The sequence below is a fragment of the Anarrhichthys ocellatus genome, unplaced genomic scaffold (genome assembly GCF_004355925.1).
Source record: "Anarrhichthys ocellatus isolate YVR2014 unplaced genomic scaffold, GSC_Weel_1.0 scaffold5, whole genome shotgun sequence".
Lineage (NCBI taxonomy): Eukaryota > Metazoa > Chordata > Actinopteri > Perciformes > Anarhichadidae > Anarrhichthys > Anarrhichthys ocellatus.
The window spans coordinates 15,364,777-15,385,972 of NW_022280035.1; the positions used below are offsets into that span (position 1 = coordinate 15,364,777).

Genomic DNA, 21,196 nt, shown 5'->3' on the forward strand with positions numbered 1-21,196 from the left:
TGTTTTTCCCCCCCGTTTACTCACCTAACATCCACCCAGTACTCTTTATAATTCATATTTTACAGTGATATTGTGCTTTCATGTTATTTCATGTATAACTGTATATGTGAGAAAACATAATCAAATACATAGACATGAAATCCAAAGTCAGAAGAGTTATTTCCAAAATTGGTAAGATTCAATGTAATTCTCGACGAAAGAAACATACGTTTTTATTGTGGCTGATTAAGTCGTATTTCTTGAAGTGAACTCTTCTAAATTTGGCCGTACATATCCTGACTATTGACTGTCTGTCAGTCGTCAGTCGCGACGATGGAACCGTTTCTGCCGCAGGAAGTGTCGAGTAGCTGTGAAGTCTGTGTCGTTTTATTGGCTGGTCATCATCCTGGTGTTCCTCAACACACTCACCATTGCCTCTGAGCACTACAACCAGCCGGACTGGCTGACCAAAGTACAGGGTATCTTTTTTTTTTTTTGCTCTATTCTGTTCTATTCAGGTTTTGTAAAACATGTATTCCCGTCAGTTTTTCTTGACTTTGTTCAACTATGACATGTTTGAGGATTTGTTGTTAAAGTAAGTCCTCTTCTCTCCAGACGTAGCCAACAAAGTTCTCCTGGCGATGTTCACCTTGGAGATGTTAGTGAAGATGTACAGTTTGGGGCTGCAGGCGTACTTTGTGTCGCTGTTTAACCGCTTTGACTGTTTCGTGGTGTGCGGAGGCATCGTAGAGACTATCCTGGTGGAGGTGGCCATCATGTCCCCGCTGGGCATCTCTGTTTTCCGTTGCGTACGACTCCTTAGGATCTTCAAGGTTACACGGTGAGCAAAACAGCGTCAAAAATGACAACCTAGTCAATACAGCACGTATACATCACGCCTGATGCAGGAGAATGTGGTCTTCATGCCTTGTCTAACCAGTATTATCATTTTTACATGTTCCCCTCATTACCTTCACACCTTGTGTTTAGCATTCGGTGTGTCTATCCTTCCGTTAACTTGTTTTATATTTCTTCTCCTCTAGTCATTGGGCGTCTCTCAGTAACCTGGTGGCCTCTCTGCTCAACTCCATGAAGTCCATCGCCTCCCTGTTGCTGCTGCTCTTCCTCTTCATCATTATTTTCTCCCTGCTTGGCATGCAGCTTTTTGGGGGCAAGTTCAACTTTGATGAAACTGTGACCAAAAGGAGCACGTTTGATAACTTCCCTCAGGCCCTGCTCACTGTGTTCCAGGTACGATTTGCAAGAATTATGACAGTGACTGAGAAGCTTGTTCAGGATTCACATTATTGTCTATCTGGCGTTGTAAGTTGTCACGCTCCCTCTGTATGTTGTGCTTGCCAGATCTTGACAGGAGAAGACTGGAACACGGTGATGTATGATGGTATCATGGCGTACGGCGGTCCTTCCTCCTCTGGAATGGTGGTCTGCATTTACTTCATCATCCTCTTCATCTGTGGAAACTGTATCCTTCTGGGCACAATAACACACACACACACACACACACACACACACACACACACACACACACACGTACACATTTCCACGCTTGATTGTGTGAGAAAGTGTCTCTATATTCTTAAAGCCCAGGTGCGTCTTTCATGTGGCTCAGTGTTTTCTCCTTAAGTCACATGACCAGACATCCTGCTAAACGTCTTCTTGGCCATCGCCGTTGACAACCTGGCAGACGCGGAGAGCCTCAACACGGCACAGAAGGAGGAAGAGGAGGCCAAGAAGAGGAAGAACAGCGCCAAGTACAGCTTCGAACACCTAAATAATTCACATTTTATTTTCTGTTCTCGTCTGATCATTTGTGTAGACAGTTGTCACATTTGTTACAAGCACTTTTTATTGGCTTCTGCTTTGTTAGTTACTTCCTGTTTGATCTGTCCCTAACAGGGATACAAGCACTGACAAGAAGAGAGTTGAAATAATAGATGCCAAGGATGGAGAGACCAAGGTAAAAGACAGAAACTAGCTTTGTTTATAACAGACCACCTGTCTTAAGGTGTCTATCTATATAGTTTTCTTCTTAGTAATTGTACAGTTTTATGACGCTAAACCTGATCCCTGTGTGTAGGTACCAGCCGAGGTCTTGCTGGAGGAAGACAAGGAGTCATATCCTGCCATCGACTCTCCAGGTAGAAGTCACATGTGTCACATTGTGGAAGGGGTCCACAATTAATCCATCAATTGATCCAATTTCATGGTGTTGTGATTGACTATAGGTTTGAACAAAAATATAAATCAGAGGTAGACGTCTCTGGTGTTATTTCACCACCAACAGTCGAGTTGAGTTAGAATTGTGGCACAAATTTCAGCTTTTCCTACTGACGAGATGCAGCGAGGTGGAAGGCCTGCGGTACCGAGAACAGCTTTATTTAACATAAAACAAAGTTCTTAATTCAGTCTGAGGGAGATCTCATTTTAAAGACCTCACATACCAAGACAATGACAAACACTGAATTTGGTTTCTTCAGTAATGAAACTACAAATACAACTGAAGGACTGTTTTCATATGAAGAAGGATTGGACATAACTCTAGTTTTGTTCCTAGCTTGTGATGATGACGACGATAACGGCGTCCTCCCCGAAGTCCTGCCAGGGCCCCGCCCTACGAGGCTGTCTGAACTCAGCGTCAAAGAAAAGACTCTGCCCATCCCGGTGGGCAGCGCCTTCTTCATCTTCAGCAGCACTAACCCGTGAGTCTCGGACACGCTTTTTGCTGTTATGGACTCGGAGGCACAGAAACCAGTCTATCGGCTCAGTGTGACAGACATAACAGAAACAACTCAGGAATAGCAGAGACAAGAAGCTAAAACCAAAGATGTGTCACAAAACCAGCCTTGCTGTTACACTCACTGTGCATAATCTGTCTCTTCTGTGTGTCTTTCTGTCTCCATATCTCCTTCTTCGGTTTTCTCTCTGCTTTAGGTTTCGTGTGTGCTGCCATAAGCTGATCAACCATCAGATCTTCACCAACCTAATCCTGGTCTTCATCATGCTCAGCTCCATCTCTCTGGCTGCTGAGGACCCAATACGCAACTTCTCCGCTCGCAATATCGTACGTGGACAACCACTAGGACCGTAGTCTTTGACTGCCCCAAAAGGCTGAGTTTATCATATTTGGAGAGTTTATTTGTCTCTCTGTAGCTGACGATACAAGTTTTTCACAGCACACATTTCGACATGCCACAGTAAGAAAAGCACAGGAGCAAAAAAATAAAATCAATCCTGGGTGCTGGTGTTGTGCATACTGTCATGGCTGATTGAGACAGATCCATCTCTAAAGTTATCAGTAACACTTGTCTTGTCAAAGTGTCTGTTGTGGAAGAAAAAGGCCTATGGAAGCATGATTTGGCGAATGACATTCAAATAATATGACTTTTTACCACCTGCATTAGCAACATAGACACACAAAGTACACGGGCAGAAAGGTAGTTGTATTAACGCACACATGTGACCAACAGTAATTGCGTCGGTATGATTATTTATTTTATACTGCATGAGAATATTGCCTTGTGCAGCTTTAATATAACAGTAGTTATTCTCATCAGTGTTACTCTTACTGTGTGTGTGTGTGTGTGTGTGTGTATATATATACACACAGTATATACGTATACATATACACTCATTGGATCTTATTGTGCTGTTAGCTTGGAATGACTTGACGACTTGAACTTGTGCATTGCCTCTTGCAGGTACTCGGTTATTTTGACTATGCTTTCACCGCAATCTTTACTGTTGAGATCCTGTTGAAGGTAAATGCCCTTTATTGTTGTGCTGTGCTGGGTAGCGCTTCAGTAACCCTGCGTGCTTATGTCACTCTGATTGCCTCCTCAGATCCTAGGCTATGCAGACTATGTCTTCACTAGTATGTTTACATTTGAGATCCTTATTAAGGTAAACAAGAAAAACTGTTGCGCCGCCTCCGCAGCAACCCATCACTTCCAAGCTTGCTGCATGCGTTCTCCTCATTCCCCTCATTTCTGTCTCGATCATTTTTGGTTGAAATGATCGCCTGCTTGTCTTGTTGTCATGGCGCCAGTCCGTTTAACGTGGTGATCACGAGTTTTTGTCAGCCATTTTGTTGTCTGTCAGTCACTTTTTCATTATGGCGCACTTCCCTTTTTCATCCTCGACCAGTTTATGTGCCTCTCCAGACTACGACTACTTGTTTGGCACAAATGTTACAGTCGGTTCTGTTCTTTTAACTTTCTGAAGATGAAAACAAATATGCTTGATTGGCACTTTGACTGGTGGCATTTTGAAACTTTTCACCAGCCATTATCATTTTTTGACACTTTTTGAATCTTTGTTAATATATAACCCATATTTTGAACAACAAACAGGTTTGTTTTTTAGAATTATGTTTGTTGGATTTGAAATATTTAGACTGTGCATGGGATGCACTTGAACTTGAACTGACATCAAGCTTTATATTCCTTTTTATATTGCATACTGTACACACAGCTGTGCCCCCTTTTTTCATGTCTTTTTTGACTACTGCACTCCCAAATATTGTGTTTGAACAAATCAACAAAATCAGGAACATCATTTTTTTATTTTTGCTGTTAGAAGTAAATCCTCTGCAGTACCCCTTTGCTCACTGCATGCCTGTACCAGGTGAATCTCATGTATTATGGCTTAAGCCTAAAATTCGATCAGGAGAGGATTACAGGCCCGGTCGCTCGCTTAATCTGCACCGGAAATGAGTGTAGTAGCTTTTGAATAATGTTCCCTGTGTCTTGTGTGACCATCTTGCATCATATATGATCTGTCTATTTATGTGTGTGTGTGCATCACTGCACATGTACAGTATGTGTCTCTGATTTGAAGTCCTTATACGTGTTTATGAGTGTGAATCCAGGCTTACCATATCAATTTATTTTTTGTTGCAACATTTTTAAATATTGAACCAAACATATAAGAAGTATTGCTTGAAACTATTGTCACTTACACAATATTAGAAGTACTAATCTGTTTGTGTGTGCGTGCCCTAAGTGACATAATTACATAACATAACAGCTCAATTTCAATGCAGGAAACTGGGAAACTGCAGATGAAATTACACTGTACACTGTTGTCATGAAGACCCATGATTGAAATACAAATTCAATGCGACTGTAAGGCAATATAAAATGAAGGAAATGCAACATTCAACAAATCTTGGTGCTGACAACATGGTCTTTTAAAAATTGACACTGTAAATAGGAGCAAATCATTTAAATAGTAATAACAGTCATTTCAATTCCATTTCAGCCTAATTGGAAGCTGCCCGTGAATGTGTTGAATGATGGCGGACCTGTCTCATTTAGTCTTGACTGTTGTCTCTCCTCTGTCCAGATGACAGCGTTTGGAGCGTTTCTTCATAAAGGGGCGTTTTGTAGAAACTACTTCAACCTTTTAGACCTGCTGGTCGTTGGTGTGTCTCTGGTCTCCTTTGGCATCCAGTAAGTATCCTTCAATCATTTTCTAACGTTGACATGTATCATTGAGCAGTTGTGGTAGTTTTGCCATGACATATAAATCTGCTGGTGGCAGAGCTGAAAGGAATGTATCTACGGCAACATGCCGTTACAATTGCTCAGCTGAATCCACCGTTGTGTGTTTTTCTGTCTTCCTTAGGTCCTCTGCCATTTCAGTGGTGAAGATCCTCCGCGTTTTGAGAGTCCTCCGTCCGCTCAGGGCCATCAACAGAGCCAAGGGACTGAAGGTATCTGTAGGCGTGTGTCTGTTGTAATTGTGGATGCCTGCGCATTTGCTTATGATACAGTACTGTGTATTCCTACTGACGATTGTGTGTGTCCTTTGCAGCATGTGGTCCAGTGTGTGTTTGTGGCCATCAGGACCATCGGCAACATCATGATCGTCACCACGCTGCTGCAGTTCATGTTCGCTTGTATCGGAGTCCAGCTCTTCAAGGTATACAGGGAAACAGTGGAGAGAGAGAGAGAGATTGAGGGTCATGGGGTCACAACCAAAATCAACAGGCTCCTCTGGTGTAAAACAATGGATATTGTTTGAACAGAAGTAGAAGGTTGTAAGCAAAGAACAGTTCTGACTTTCTCTGTTGTCTTAGGGGAAATTTTATCGCTGCACAGATGACGCCAAGTCCAGTCCAGAAGACTGCAAGTGAGTTTTCATATTTTTTATTTATTTATCGTTTCCAGCTTTTGGACATTGGCCTGCATGAGTGTCTCTGTGCATGTGGTTGATATTTCATCTTTAAATCACAGAGGTACCTACATTCTCTACAACAACGGGGACACGGCGCTGCCCATGGTGAAAGAAAGGATCTGGTACAACAGCGACTTCAACTTTGACAACGTGCTGATGGCCATGATGGCCCTTTTTACCGTCTCCACATTCGAAGGGTGGCCCACGTAAGTACTGCTTTGGCCCTGAGCTAGAATTCAGATTTGACTACCAAGACGTAGAATAATGGCAAGATTTATTTAATGTTTGATAATCATTCACCTTTATCTCTGTCTGAATGAAAATGCTTCATTACCACTTTTTTCAGTACAGTATATTTAAACAAATGAAACTAGCAGAATTGTTATAAATAATTACTGTTAATTATCTCTACTTCCTCTTCCTTTTGTGTGTCCATGCAGTCTACTCTACAAGGCCATCGACTCCAACAGGGAGAACATGGGTCCCATCTACAACTACCGCATCGAGATCTCCATCTTCTTCATCATCTACATCATCATCATCGCCTTCTTCATGATGAACATCTTTGTCGGTTTCGTCATTGTCACCTTTCAGGAGCAGGGGGAGAAGGAGTACAAGAACTGCGAGCTGGACAAGAACCAGGTAGGCGGGACCTTTGACGTTTGTGTGTTTGTGCAGGAGGTTGCTGTGTATTGGTGCTTTTATTGAACATTTCAAATTTAGTTGGAAAAATCTGTTCATGTCAAATTATTAATGGTGTATCATTGCAACGGTTCTGATGATACCTTATGAAAAGTTATTCCTCATTTTTTGTGCATTTCCCTACAAATGTCCAGAAAGACTTGTTAATTTCCTCTCTTTCCAAGCAATACAGTCTTTTCAAAATAAACTTCTGTCTTCACATGAAACAACTTGGCTTGGTTTAGGCAACAAAACAACTTGGTTAGATTAAGGAAAAGTTCGTGGTGAAACTTCTACTGGATCTCACTACTGACTGGTCCAAATAGTGACTGTATCGTGTACAGAAGAAGACCTGTTTCTCTTGATGATAAGTCTGTTTTTTTTTTTCTGTTTTTCGACATTTCCCCACCACTGCAGCGTCAGTGTGTGGAATATGCTCTTAAAGCTCGTCCTCTGCGGCGCTACATCCCCAAAAACCCATACCAGTACAAGTTCTGGTATGTGGTCAACTCTACTGGCTTTGAGTACGTCATGTTTGTCCTGATCATCCTCAACACCTTGTGTCTGGCCATTCAGGTGAGTGCCCTTCATTCACCTTAATGCATTGGGAACGGGCACAATAAGGTTGATTTAGTTTGGATTTCCACAATGCTGCATGCAGTTAAAGTTATCCAACTTCCTTTCTTTAGAATCGGAATACAATTTGTTCTCTTGTTTTCCTCAACAGCCATCAAAATATATTTTTTTCCTTTAAAATATCTACTCTCCTTGTAGTGTACATCATTTTGTTTGTAGCAATGGGTATCATGACCTTTCTTCCAATAATGTATTGCAGATTGAATCTCTACCTAATATACAGTGTGTGGCACTGATACACTGTAAATAGAGTACTTGTGTTCTTGTTTTATATTTCTGATCAGTGTATCTGCCCGTCTCTTTCCAGCACCATGGTCAATCTCATCTGTTTAACTATGCCATGGACATCCTCAACATGGTCTTCACCGGGGTTTTCACTGTGGAGATGATCCTCAAGCTCATCGCCTTCAAACCCAGAGTAAGTCTCCTCTCCTCTCCTCTCCTCGTATACAAATATATTCAAAACTACCACCAGTTCCCTAAATCATCTCGTTTGTAGTTTTCCTTTTAGATCTCCCTTTATATTTTATCCGTAATAAGGTTCATGTTTTTGACCTTTTATCTCAAAGCCCTCCGCTTTTCCTTGTAACCTAGCCCTCATACACTCTTCTCTTGGGCTCTTTGCCCACTGGCTATGACTCCACTTCCATTTAATCCTCATTGTCACCTTCCATTACTCCTCACCGTAACCTCTCTACCTCTTATACTTTCCTGCTTCCACCTCCACTCCTGCCTTCCCCTCTCCTCCCGCTGGCTGTGCATGCTGCCATAATCAGGGCTATGTCGGGGACGCCTGGAACGTCTTCGATGCCCTGGTCGTGATTGGCAGTGTAGTCGACATCATACTCAGCCAGGTAGAACGACGTTAGTATGTACAACTCTGTCATTCCCTCCTCCCGCTCTCCCACTGCTGCTGCTCTGTTGTTTCTGCCCTTCACATCTTTCCTCCTTTCCTTCCTTCCTGTCTCATTTTTGTGTTATCTTTTAAGGTTGGCTTGAGCCAATTTCTGCTCTTGGAGCAAGTCTGTCGAATCTGTTGTGGACTTAATGGTTGATGAGTACCATAGACAAAATACATGATTATTCCCTGCGTGGTAAATGCCAACACATAAATTAGATGAAACCACTGCACCATACCGATTAGATCTTGTTAAATTGTTCAGTTTTAAGTCTATAGTGACCATTTCTTTAAGCCTGCCACTGCATCAGTGGGAGTAGAAGATGAAGTTTGAAATGGAAGATTAATGACAGATAGTTAATTAATGATATAAAATAGCTAAGTTTTCAAATTATTATTTGGATAAATTAAACAAGCTAATACTCTCACTGGCTCTTGACTTTCAACTTCACTCTTTAATCTAATCACAACTTTTTGATGTTCTCTATCTTTCATAATGCTTATTTTGTTTTTACCTTTTCTTTCTCGCTCTCTTGTCTCTCTCTTCTTCTTTTCTGTGTCTTTGTTGCTTGTGCTTGCAGAACTATTTTGCTGATGCATGGAACACGTTTGATGCCTTAATTGTTGTGGGTAGCGTGGTTGACATTGCCATCACTGAGATCAATGTAAGTAGTCATTTATCACACATACAAGCCTGTCTTACTGCTCACTCTGACACTCCCAGCCTTGCTCTATCATCAGAGTTGCATTCAAGATCACAATGCTCTTTTTTTTTTTGCGTAATTACTGCTCTTCACAACTCTGTCATCGGTCATAAAACCACAGTCTCATGATACTGTAAAATTCTAATAACATTGTTTTACGAATGTTGTTTAAGTTTATTATGAGAACCGTGACGCTAACCCTATCCACATTAAATCATTCTTTAACTAAACAGAAGTAAAGAAAAAAAGATGACTTGTATTGTGATATTTAATGATGCTATAATTTGTCTCTCACCTCTGGTGTAAATAAAGACTTCAGGTTGAGAAAATACAGTAGATGGACAGTATTTGAATATTGATCTCTTGATTATATTTATCAAAAATATATATTATAATAATATATTAATTGTGTCCCAATCGTAGTACTTGCTCAATTAATTGATAAAATAGCGGGTAAAAAAAGTTTCCAAATGTATTGGGAACTGTTGTTTTTGAATGCAGCTCAGTTATTATTTAAAAATCTCCAATGTGATAATTTTGTACCAAACTGTTTTCGCTTGTAACTCCTTTGAATCTGCTGTACTTCTACTTCAAGGCCACTCTGTATTCTGGTTCGCAGCTGCTGTTAACACTGACTGCTTGCCTCTTGCTTGTACATATGAACATGTTTGTTTGTCCGGTCAGTCTCTTGCTTTGAATGAATGTTTGAGGTTAAGAACACACTGTACACCATCATTGATCAAAACTCTAGCCTATGATGTAAGGTGTAACATAAACTTTGCAAACAGAAGGCCTGAAGGTATGACTTAGAGCATCAGGTATACATACACCCGCTAAGAGCATGTCAGCACTTGAATTAGTGCTGTATAGTTCTGCAACTACTCATAAAATACCAGTGTATTTATGTTTTACATTTTTTTAAAGGTAACAGCCATTATCTCAGGTTATCCTTTTCCTTCAAATCTATATTTTCCTGCACACAGCCACCATATATTTGGATACTTGCAAAAAATGGGGGAATGACAAGAATAGCTGGGTGTCATCGGCAAAACAGTGGTAGGAGAAGCCATGCAAGTGTACGACAGCGCTAAGCGTCCTTGTGTAAAGGGAGAAGAGGAGGCTGCGCAGTTCAGACGCAGATCCATGTCTCCTGGTAGGACTGACCCGTTTGGTAAGATGCAAACGGAGAGATTACAGAGCTTGAGACGCCAACTCCTATAAGGGTGGAGAGGAGGAGCTGGTGTTTCACTGTTTTGGTTGCAGCAAACAGGACTTGTAGCAGAGGTCTGAAGGCAGCGTGCAGCACTGTCACTGCAAAGAGGCCCTTATCAGTTGAGCAGCCTGCTTTAAAACCAGATTAGTGGGGGTCTAGGAGGTTGTTTTGTAAGCAGACAGTGGGTTAAAAACAGCACGTTCTGGTAGCTTGGAAAGAAAGGAAGAGAAAGTTCTCTAAAGGCTCCGATGATCGACTTTTGGCCAATGTCAGGTTGTCTGTGAGCCTTTGTGGCAGTTTCTGCGGTGTGTCCCGCACCGTTGGCACTAGTCAGCCCTTGCCGGGGGCTTTTCGACCAATTGAGCATGTTGGTGGCGAAGCTCATCTGAGAGAAAAATCACTCAGACTGGATATTCACCTTCAGCAAATCAGTGCACAAAAGCAGAGACTGAGGTGAGGGAAGCAGGCACATGATTGATTGGAGGACACATACAGACGGCTCTTGTTATTTTCACCCCCATGTCATCGGACCATTCCAATACACAAATATTTTCACCACAACATGGCCATCTGGAATATGAAGAAAAAAAACAAGTAAAACAAACAATGTCAGCATTTTCCTTTAAGAAGGCGTCTCAGTGCTTTCTCCTTATTGTCAATGTCTACAGCTAAACTATTCAGTATTTAGGTGAAGAACACATTATCTGTCAGCACTGAATGCTTGCATCTTATGTCTGGTGTTGCTGTTGAGAATATGTGGAAAAGCTTTTGCATGACAGGCTTTAAAATGATAATGTTCCTGTTCGTGGTATTCATTGTAATGCTGTGTTGTTGTTTTTAAGTGAAGGTGCTTCCGAGCGTTTTTAAAGCAATTGTATTTTGAAAAAATCAAAAGGTCACGATGACTCGTGAACATTTTGGGGGTGTACCGCTGGTTTGTGTATCTCGGATTAACTTTAGGCTTTTGATTTCAAGTCAGCAGCCATTCCTGTCGTCAAGGTGATAGTGGAGCCAGGGGTAAGAACATTATCAAAGCCCATCTTCTGTTATCACTCAGCATCAAGATCTCTTTGTTGTCACTCTGTCGCTCACGTACTGATGAAAACATTGAGATGCTTTATGCTCTCACTTATTCAACCGTGTGATGGTTTGTGATTGAACTCTCGATGTTTGTCAAAGTCTTGTTTTGAATCTACCTGGTTTGTTGCATTTTGGCTCCAGTTTCATGGTTGAACTGACGTATTTCTGTCTGTTGAGACTTGGACCTATCTGGGTGCATGGCATGACACTGACTGACAGATAACACTGTATGGTCTTTTGTTTCTTCATTTCAACGTAGCTTGCCCAAGTGTTTGCGGTTGTCAGTGCACTGTTTTGAGTTTACGTTTCTCGTCAAATGTCCCGTGTTCTTGTATTTGAACGTGACAATACAAGATCCATTTCGATGTTTGCATCAATTGTAAAAACACAAGTACAGTTTGTCTTTTGGTTTGTCTGTCTTTGGACTACAGATTGTATGTTGCCTGTTTTGAATCATCCAGAGTTAAATGTAGTGTGTCCTCCGGGTCTGTTGGTCATGGCATTGTGTGTAAGACAGCTACTCTGCATGCACATTGGTTGTTGTCATTGCAAGGATGCAGAAAGATCACAAATGAGAAGACTTCTTCTTACTGATTTTCATCTACTTTAAGGTTGCTGGCAAGCTAGTATGACTCCCACGTGATGACTGAACAAATGTATGCATGACTGACTGCATGAGTGAATGAGTGGTACGGAGCTTCATCACTGTCTGCGTTTGGATGCTACTCCCTCGGTTTCCTCATCCCCTGATTACTCTCTACGTCCTCCACTTCAGAACACGGAGGACAGCGCTCGCATCTCCATCACCTTCTTCCGCCTGTTCAGAGTGATGCGACTGGTCAAACTTCTGAGCAGGGGGGAGGGCATCAGGACTCTGCTGTGGACCTTCATCAAGTCGTTCCAGGTAAGACTGTGACGTCTCTCTTGAGTCTGCAATGTCATGGACCAATGAGATGAGAGATTACACTTGTTATCACAAGTTAGGGTTCAAGGTGAGAGATCTAACCTTCTTAAACTGGTTTCTGGGTTTGCTTTTAACCGGTATAACCACAGTTCATGGGTAGCATTTTTTGAGCCTTTTTTAATTTTATGCTGTTCTGATATAGGTCTGAAGAAACTGTGTAGCATAGTAAGATAAGAGGACAAACTATTTGCAACAGGTGGGGCTAGTTGTACAAGATTTGATCAAGATAACCAGTGGATCTGGTGCTGAAACAGGGGTTTGACGATGCATTCAGTCAAATTAGATACTGCAGATTCCAGTGTCTCACTCTTTTCTCTTTTTTCCCCACCCAGGCTCTTCCCTACGTTGCACTCCTGATAGCCATGCTGTTCTTCATCTATGCTGTAATTGGGATGCAGGTAATGTAACCTGTTTTACACCCTGCATGACACTTGGTGGAAGGGTGTAGCATGGGACAAGGAAGAACCTATTCAATTTTGGAGCGGACCTGAATCACAGGTCGGATACACAAATTATTTGTTTTTACTTGCGTTAATGTTGCGAGATAAGGCATGGCCTTTGCGAAGGTTTGCACTCTGAGTGACCTTCCAGTTTGTCTTGAATGTTTGTCAGAAGTTAAGAGCAGGCTGGCTAATGCTTCTTTATCTTTTCTAGGTGTTTGGGAAAATAGCCATGGTGGATGGAACTCAAATCAACCGCAACAACAACTTTCAAACCTTTCCTCAAGCGGTCCTGATGCTCTTCAGGTGTTTGTGTAGCTTAAGTTGTTGGTTACCAGCCATTAGAAGTCCTCACAAATGCATAAATGCATGAGGGAAAACCCCTCATCCTGCTCCTGTATCAATGCTTCTGGCTCTATGTTAGGTGTGCTACAGGTGAGGCCTGGCAGGAGATCATGCTGGCCTGTCTGCCAGGGAAGCTGTGTGATTCAGAGTCGGACTACAACCCCGGAGAGGAGAGAACTTGCGGCAGCGGCTTCGCCATCATCTACTTCATCACCTTCTACATGCTCTGTGCTTTCCTGGTAATCATGTCACTGTGTGTGGTAGCAGTAATGTTTGAGCACAGACTTGAGCAGGCACCTTCCTGAATACAATAAAATATCGCAATATCCTGGTTTCAGATCATCAACCTGTTTGTTGCTGTCATCATGGACAACTTTGACTATCTGACCCGTGATTGGTCCATTCTTGGGCCGCATCACCTGGATGAGTTTAAAAGGATCTGGTCCGAATACGACCCTGAAGCCAAGTAAGTACTCAGGACCATTTGGAGAGAACTATCAACAGAAGTTCACCTATCCCTTACACTGTACGTTACAGCTAAGGAATATTTGTGTCAGTACACATGGGATGGTGACTGTTTGGTAACAGCCGTACCATCTGAGGTGCACTAACTGATGATGTGTTAGTTATCAGAACCTGAGTGGCAGTGAAGACTGTGCTGCTCACTGGTAAAGTGCCTTATATTTGAATGGATCTTGTTGCCAGGGGCAGGATAAAGCACCTTGATGTGGTGACTCTGCTGAGGAGGATCCAGCCTCCGCTGGGCTTTGGCAAGCTCTGCCCTCACAGAGTGGCCTGTAAGGTAGGTTTCGACAACATAACGACTCACTAACACCCATACAGATAGAGAAATGCATGTGGTGAATGTTGACAAAAACACGTGAAAGTTTTCGTACATCATTAACACATTGATTACTAGCTTTTTCACTTTTGATGCATCCTTCATAATCTGTACTTCTGTTGCAGCGTCTAGTGGCGATGAACATGCCCCTCAACAGTGATGGGACAGTCATGTTTAATGCCACCTTGTTTGCTCTGGTCCGCACTGCTCTTAAGATTAAGACTGAGGGTGAGTCAAGACTTTTAAGTAATTAAGAGATCTGCAACACTTTTGGTTCTATTCTTATGGATCCATGTTATTTTGTTGAGCTTTTTTGAGCTGTGCATTGTCATTCTGTACAGCAAAAAAGAGGGACTTACAGTATGAAATAGATATTTTGAGTTGTATGAGTCAAAGAGTGTTATGTTGTGTGCACTGGAGCCTCGTGGCATAAAAGCTCCTTGAGATAACAGCCCAGAGAAACCACTACAGCACCCATCCACAGTGTTGTGGACGGAGAGGCTTTAGCACTTTGGCTAGTGATTCCTAAACTGGCAATTACCTTCATCCACGGGCCACTTTGTTCAAAATTATTCATTGGGTGGCCAACGTTGTATTTCCATTGCGCTTGAAATGTATTGATGTATTGATTGATTTCCTCATTGGGCTGCAGCATTAAATGTTATGTGGTCATTAATGATTTACATAAACAAGTCTACAGATCTTTAAAAAAATATTGGAAAAGATTTGATTCAACACGTTGTCCTTCTTCTGAATTATTTACTTTGGGATGCCTCATGTAGTGTCTTTTTAATTAATGTCATGTCATGCATCTTTGACTTTTAGTAATAGTCCCCTATTCACTGAGTTGGTGTCTTCCAGTTCAACATTTCGCCACAAGAGGGAGCTATAGGTGTTCAATAAGTATCTCTCCTCCATGGCCATCAGGGCTCCCAACATTCAAATCTTAATCCCATGTAACTAGTTTATCATGGGGGAATTTTGTGTATTCATTGCAACTTTAAATGTAAATGTAAGAGATGGAATTATAATACTTAATACTTTACTTTCAGCGAGATACCCCTTAATACAACAATTCATTGATCAGTGACTCGTTGCTTTTAACCAAAGTGACTTTTCAGTTAAACATTCCACTTTTTCTGTCATTTCCAAGGTAATCTGGATCAAGCCAATGAGGAGCTTAGAGCTGTGATCAAGAAGATTTGGAAAAGGACAAGCATGAAGCTGCTGGACCAAGTGGTGCCCCCTGCAGGCGGTCAGTGATCATTACCTACACATAGAAACACATGGTCACCACGGTTCATTTGCTTTACAGAAACCTCACTGCGTGCCTCTGTTCTTCTGTACCGTTCCGTCTCTCAGCGGATTTGAATACACTCTGCTTCTCATTTGTATGTTCCAGAGAATTAAATAATGGCAACCTCATATGTTAAGGTTAAATTTCCTGGTAGTCCCACAGCAAAGTATTCTAGAGTATAGAAGGAGGAAGGGTGTCAAACAATGGACATGCATTTGAATGCATATATATTATTCCCCTAATTTGAATTTAAATAAGGAAGTCAGTGCTATTTATACACGTTTCCTTTGCTGAACGATGTTCATTGTGCAGACTGTGCACTCACTAGTTTTTTGGCACTGGAAACTGCAGCAGTAAAGAATCACACCACAAACAGTTCATTTCCAAAACATTTTGGTGTGATAACTGAATCCTCCTCAGAGAAGGAGTGAGAGTTAAAGAGATTTATTACGGCTATCGTCGGTATTCTGTCCACCCTACGCTTAAAAGTGGCTCTTAGTTGTTAAAGTGACTGGAGGAATTATGTTTTCAGGTTGTTCATTCTCGTGAAAGTGAAATCTCAGGAAGACTTTGAGCGAATTTCTTACAAACATACACTTGCTCTCAAAGTTGAACTGATTAGAATTTGTTGGTCAAAGGTCAATGTGAAAATTGACTACGGTTTGTAGAAATTTGGACAAAGACTTTGGTACTCTTTCTAAGATGAGAAACTGTGTCACCATTAGAATCCATTGAAACATGACTCTACATTGACAATAGTTGCACACTGCGGATTGCAAACTTTTAAATCCACCTTTATAGTCTACATAGTGGTTATATTTAATACACAAAAGCACGATTTTGGGAGGCGCATCACACTAAGAAATAGCTGATGAGGGACCTTCAGCATCCTGTTTTTGCTATACTGAAGCAGCGAGGCCTGCTTGCTAACCAAAACCGAGATAGAGCAGCACTTTCCCCTCGTTTCACAGAAACTTTGACGGCGTTTTTTGTCATAATTCTACTTTTGTTTATCATTGATCTCGTTGTGTCTGGTTCTACGTTTTCACTTCCTTTAGACAAAGTATATGAAAAGGATCTGCACAAACCTTGACAGCAAAGTAAACTGTGCTCTTCCTTTATGAACAACTTTAGTTGCATGCATCAGCTACCAATGGTCAAGCACAAGGTGTGTCCAAATGAAAGCTGTAGTTTTTATTCGTGGTAGTTGCTTTGGATCATTCTCTCACCTTACACAATGAATTATTTGAAATAGAGTGCTGATGATAGGCACACATGAGTCCAGCATGTTCATACAGGTTCCTCATGCTTGTGCTCATGTAGTTCTTCCAGGGACTATATGCTTACAATGCTTTAGCTCTCAAACTTGATTCATCTGCATGTCTTTGTGTGTGTTCATTTACTAACCCCTCTTCTCCTTCTTTTCTGTTGAGCCTTTTCTGCCAAGCTTGTCTCTTCCACAGCTTCCTCTGCTTTCAGTAGAGTCCTCAGTCAGTCGCTGGCCTTCTTCTCTTCTCTTTCTGCCGTCCTAACTGTCTGGGGCAGTTCTGTTTTAGTCCGGTGGCATGAAACTACTGATACCTCTTTCTTAAAAACTTCATCAGGCTCTGCCCAGAAATAGAAGCAGCTGCCACCTGTATGTGGGCACAATATGTTCTGTACATTGATCTTCTCCCACCAGGTTGATCAAAAATAAAATCTTTCCATCTTGTCAAGTTAGTCAGTTAAACACATTCCTAAAAATCACTAGGATCAACTCGGCTACTTTCAAAATGATGCAGATCACTTGCTTGAAAAACAGAAATCAGGAAACTGATAAATAATCGGCCCATGCATTCGTGCGCATCTGAAATTCAACATTTTTACAACCTTGCATACGCTTTTATTCACAGGTTTTCTTTCTGAGCAGAGCCTTTCACAGTTTCTCTCTGGCTGTGTCGGGTGACGTAGAGAAATGCGTCTGCTTTAAGATGGATCGTCAAATCCGGATGGAATGCTGCTTCCATCTTAAAGCATCCATCCTACAGACACTCGTCACCTTTACTCGATTCATTTGAAGGCTAAAATGGTTCTAGGAAAGGTGATGATGATGAAAAAAAAAAAAACGCCCACATTTCCTACGCACTGGCTTTCAGCTTTTTCCTTTAGTCTCTCTCCCCATTCTGCTTCAGCAACCTTATCTGAGTGAATCAGACCCACGCTTGATTAGCCTCCCTGCATGGCAGATAGTGTGTTTAGTCACAGATTCTTGTTGTTCTAAATGTTGTTTCTGTGTTCGCCCTCGAGAGGGGAGCTATAGATATCATCCTTGCTGTTTCTTTCTTGCTGCCTTGTTGCATGTGCTTCTTGCTACAGCTCATGTTGTTTTTCTAGGATATAGAGATATAAAACACCTCCGCTCGTCCGTATCTGAAGGGGTGGATGTTGAATGTAGTAAATTCTGCAGTCGCCATATGATGTAGTGCTGGTATGTGTGGTAGTAACTGGTTAGACTTATAGACAATGCAGTCATAAACGACTGTATTATAAACTCATCACCAACTAAAGTCTGAGTTTGGTACATTAAGAATTCAAGAGTTCAACATGTTGCTTTCGCTTGCATGAGCAATTGCGTACGCATGTGTGGGTTTTGTTTTTCCGCGCGAGAGGAGCCTTTCATAACCACATACATGTTGTCATAGATGGGAGCTGCAGCCATAGATCTTATCTGCTGTCGGGTTAAAACCTGCTGCACACATTTTCGTGTGAAAATGTTATTTTTCACTTCAACTTCACCACAAGTTATGAAAATTAAACAGTGTCAAGAATAACGTCTAGCTACACTGTTTTTAAGTTTGAATGGAATGTTTCTTATCTCTGTGTCGACACAAACAGTATTACGTACAGACGAATCACAAAGACCAGAGTTTCTTTGATGTGCTTCTGAAGAAGTGTGTGTGTGTGTGTGTGCTGGTGTGTTGTTGAGGTATTTCAGTATATTTTGGTGTTGATCTGGGAGGCTTTGGTGTGTCTGGTCTGTTCACTCAGATGACGAGGTAACAGTGGGGAAGTTCTATGCCACCTTCCTGATACAGGACTACTTCAGGAAGTTCAAGAGGCGCAAAGAGCAAGGTCTTGTAGGAATGCGCTCGTGGGAGAGACTGAACACAACCATGGCTCTACAGGTGAGTGAAGTACAACGAATCATCCAGAGTAACCTGGACAAATAACACTCTCTGCATGATGGATACCACAGTAAGTGAGACGATATGTCTGGCTGAAGTGACCCTTAAAAAGTAACTGTGCTTGTTTTACTTTTATGCTCCACATAGTTCAAAACGATAAGAATATATGAGATGTGCTCCATCTGCCTTTGAAACTATGTTATCAGCTTTTATGGATTACTCTGTTATCACTGTTATGGATCTGTAAAAGTCTGGGCAGCGACATGCTGACACCTGGAAAAAACTGGAACGTAGCGGCTGGCAGGTTCGATATTATAGCTGCTCTGTTTGCAGGCCGGCCTGCGCACGCTGCATGACATTGGACCAGAGATCCGTAGAGCCATATCATGTGACCTGCAAGAGGCGGGGCTAGTAGATGACAATGGAGAGGAAGAAGAGGAAATCTACAGGGTAAACATCCTTGAAGAAGCCCTTCAGACATTTAGAATTTTTAGTTTGGTTATCGTTTTTAGTTTTTTTTGTTATTAAAAAGGGACACATTTCCAAAATAAAGCTGATTAAAACAGACCGATTATTTATTTATTTTAATTCCACACTTCAAAGAGAGGTGTCTGCTGATATTCTTTATACTTTTATTTACAAAACTGTAAGATTCAGACGTCCCAATTCGTCTTAGATGAAGCCAATTAGGTGTGCTCTCAGATAATTTACCGTTCATGACATACAAGTCTGAAGAAGAGCATTAGCTCAAAACGTCACTTAAGGATGTGCTAATGAATTAAAGGGAGCTACAGTGTGCGGACCTTTATTTATATTTCCGTTGGTTTTACAACATCAAATTTTGTTATTATTTAGTATTATTTGTCATATTTCTGATGGAGGTATAAGAACTGAAAGAGTGAAACTCATCATTAAGTTTCATGTATTACTGTGCATATCACTCATGCATTTAACACAGAAAGGAACCTGGCACACCTTCAGATGTGAGATGGATCTTAGCCACAGTAATATATTGAACCCTTTCTTCAAAGAGCACTGTATCATCAACTACAGGAAAAACTTCCTTTTCTCTTTGTGCGTATCGTTGTACTTGAAACAGCTCACTGTCACTATTAAGCTGTTTTGTCTCAGTCCTCATTGGCTTCTGTTGTCTCTCTGCAGCATAACGGCAGCCTTTTTGGGAACCATGTCAGTGCTGATCAGCAAGGCTGCTTTCACCCGACCACTGTCACCCAACGGCCGCTACAGATCCTGCCTTTCTCGTGTAGTGCCTCAACCGAACCCACCCAAACAGGCAGGAGAGCCAGCGACGCCGACAGAGGAGAGGAGACGGAGATGAACTCTTCGCCCATCCAGTATAACCATAATTATCACACCCCTCATCCGTATAATCATCCTCACTGCGTTTCCACTTGCCATCAATCGCCAATACCCTCCAATGCCAACCTCAACAATGCCAACGTGCCCTCACTTCTCTCCATGACCAATGGGAGGCAGCAGAAGTGCTTGTTAAGGGGAGACCGTCCATCCTCCTCCAAAAATGGATCATCAGCGTCCACTTACAGCAAAGGAGTACACGACAAGCTTTGGAAGTCACACTCCACAAGGTCAGTGAAAAAAGGGTTCGTACAACTTGTTTCCACATGTGCAGTAGTTCTCCCCAGAGTAGAGGTCCCCTTTAAAAAGGAGAACCTTGTTTTGCGTACACAAAAGCAGCCTCGGGAGCATCGCTTATGATAGTCACAGATGTATTATCTATTTATTGATGCTCACATTTTTGTTACATGATTGAGATCTGATATCAAATTTCATTGAGTAAAGAAACTAAAGTCAGTTTGATACATGTTTAGCAGTTTGAGACGAGCCATGTTGATAAACTGCTCTCTAGGGCTGAGTGATATTTCAATACGATTAATGAATTGTCTCAGATCTATCTAATAAAATATTCTGAGTGATGTTGGGATATTGATTGAAGCCAGTCCGACTTCACCGTCCAGGGAACAATAAAAGACAAAGGGCTTCCCCCGAGCCTCCTGTTCAGCATGAGCAGATCTCATTGCTCCATGTCAAACCTTGTTCATCCCCCTATTTACAAAGCTCCTCCCACACAGCAACAGGAAATAACAGTTAAACAAAAAGGGGTATGAGAACCCAACTCACAGGTCTGTCTGTGGATTTGCACAGGTTCAATACAGGTCTGCTTCACAAAGCCAAAGGTGATTTGATTAGTTAAGGCGTGACCTCTTACTGGGCTCTCTTCACACCGAGATCTGTTAATCAATGTAGAATATTGTCTCTCGACACAGAGGTTACTGTTACACAGGAATGGCAGAAATACAAAGGTAATATAAAAAAAATTCAGTTCATAAATTTAAGAGGCATCACATTTTCTTCTACAGCTGATTGCAAAAGAGCATCTTCATGGGTATTGCTTCCTGTCCCAGAGGTTGCAACGAGTCATGCTTCAATTTAGACATTCCCTTGATGAATGCATGATCACAACAAATAGCTTTTGTATAAAAGTATCACCTAATACCTCCCCCCCCCCCCCCCCTCCTGACAGTGTATACCCATATTCCCACTGCGAGTGTTATTGTACAGGACTTCATCTTATTAACATTCACCTTTAATTGTCCATAGTAGAACAGTTAGCAAGCACATATGAGCTCAATCAAAAAAATGTCTATTCAAGCACTTACTACCTAAATTGATATAGAATAATTATACAACAGACACAGCTAGAAAGGTGCATTCAG

The 21,196-nt window shown here is 41.6% G+C and overlaps 1 protein-coding gene across 1 annotated transcript in view; it reads left to right on the top strand.

Annotated features, from left to right (window-relative positions):
• Nucleotides 1-21,196, top strand: part of cacna1db (calcium channel, voltage-dependent, L type, alpha 1D subunit, b) — a 72,997-nt gene that overhangs the window by 44,003 nt on the left and 7,798 nt on the right. The window contains exons 13-43 of the mRNA XM_031844983.1: nucleotides 298-458; nucleotides 595-820; nucleotides 1,023-1,230; nucleotides 1,342-1,462; nucleotides 1,637-1,751; nucleotides 1,897-1,957; nucleotides 2,078-2,138; nucleotides 2,555-2,699; nucleotides 2,932-3,061; nucleotides 3,841-3,900; nucleotides 5,344-5,450; nucleotides 5,626-5,713; nucleotides 5,815-5,922; nucleotides 6,080-6,132; nucleotides 6,237-6,383; nucleotides 6,618-6,819; nucleotides 7,276-7,434; nucleotides 7,802-7,912; nucleotides 8,271-8,348; nucleotides 8,974-9,057; nucleotides 12,165-12,293; nucleotides 12,686-12,751; nucleotides 13,008-13,099; nucleotides 13,218-13,377; nucleotides 13,477-13,604; nucleotides 13,844-13,940; nucleotides 14,105-14,207; nucleotides 15,133-15,234; nucleotides 18,304-18,440; nucleotides 18,774-18,890; nucleotides 19,602-20,047. Of these exons, the coding sequence (XP_031700843.1) occupies nucleotides 298-458; nucleotides 595-820; nucleotides 1,023-1,230; nucleotides 1,342-1,462; nucleotides 1,637-1,751; nucleotides 1,897-1,957; nucleotides 2,078-2,138; nucleotides 2,555-2,699; nucleotides 2,932-3,061; nucleotides 3,841-3,900; nucleotides 5,344-5,450; nucleotides 5,626-5,713; nucleotides 5,815-5,922; nucleotides 6,080-6,132; nucleotides 6,237-6,383; nucleotides 6,618-6,819; nucleotides 7,276-7,434; nucleotides 7,802-7,912; nucleotides 8,271-8,348; nucleotides 8,974-9,057; nucleotides 12,165-12,293; nucleotides 12,686-12,751; nucleotides 13,008-13,099; nucleotides 13,218-13,377; nucleotides 13,477-13,604; nucleotides 13,844-13,940; nucleotides 14,105-14,207; nucleotides 15,133-15,234; nucleotides 18,304-18,440; nucleotides 18,774-18,890; nucleotides 19,602-20,047 (4,002 nt within the window). The remainder of the gene's footprint in view (nucleotides 1-297; nucleotides 459-594; nucleotides 821-1,022; nucleotides 1,231-1,341; nucleotides 1,463-1,636; nucleotides 1,752-1,896; nucleotides 1,958-2,077; nucleotides 2,139-2,554; nucleotides 2,700-2,931; nucleotides 3,062-3,840; nucleotides 3,901-5,343; nucleotides 5,451-5,625; nucleotides 5,714-5,814; nucleotides 5,923-6,079; nucleotides 6,133-6,236; nucleotides 6,384-6,617; nucleotides 6,820-7,275; nucleotides 7,435-7,801; nucleotides 7,913-8,270; nucleotides 8,349-8,973; nucleotides 9,058-12,164; nucleotides 12,294-12,685; nucleotides 12,752-13,007; nucleotides 13,100-13,217; nucleotides 13,378-13,476; nucleotides 13,605-13,843; nucleotides 13,941-14,104; nucleotides 14,208-15,132; nucleotides 15,235-18,303; nucleotides 18,441-18,773; nucleotides 18,891-19,601; nucleotides 20,048-21,196) is intronic.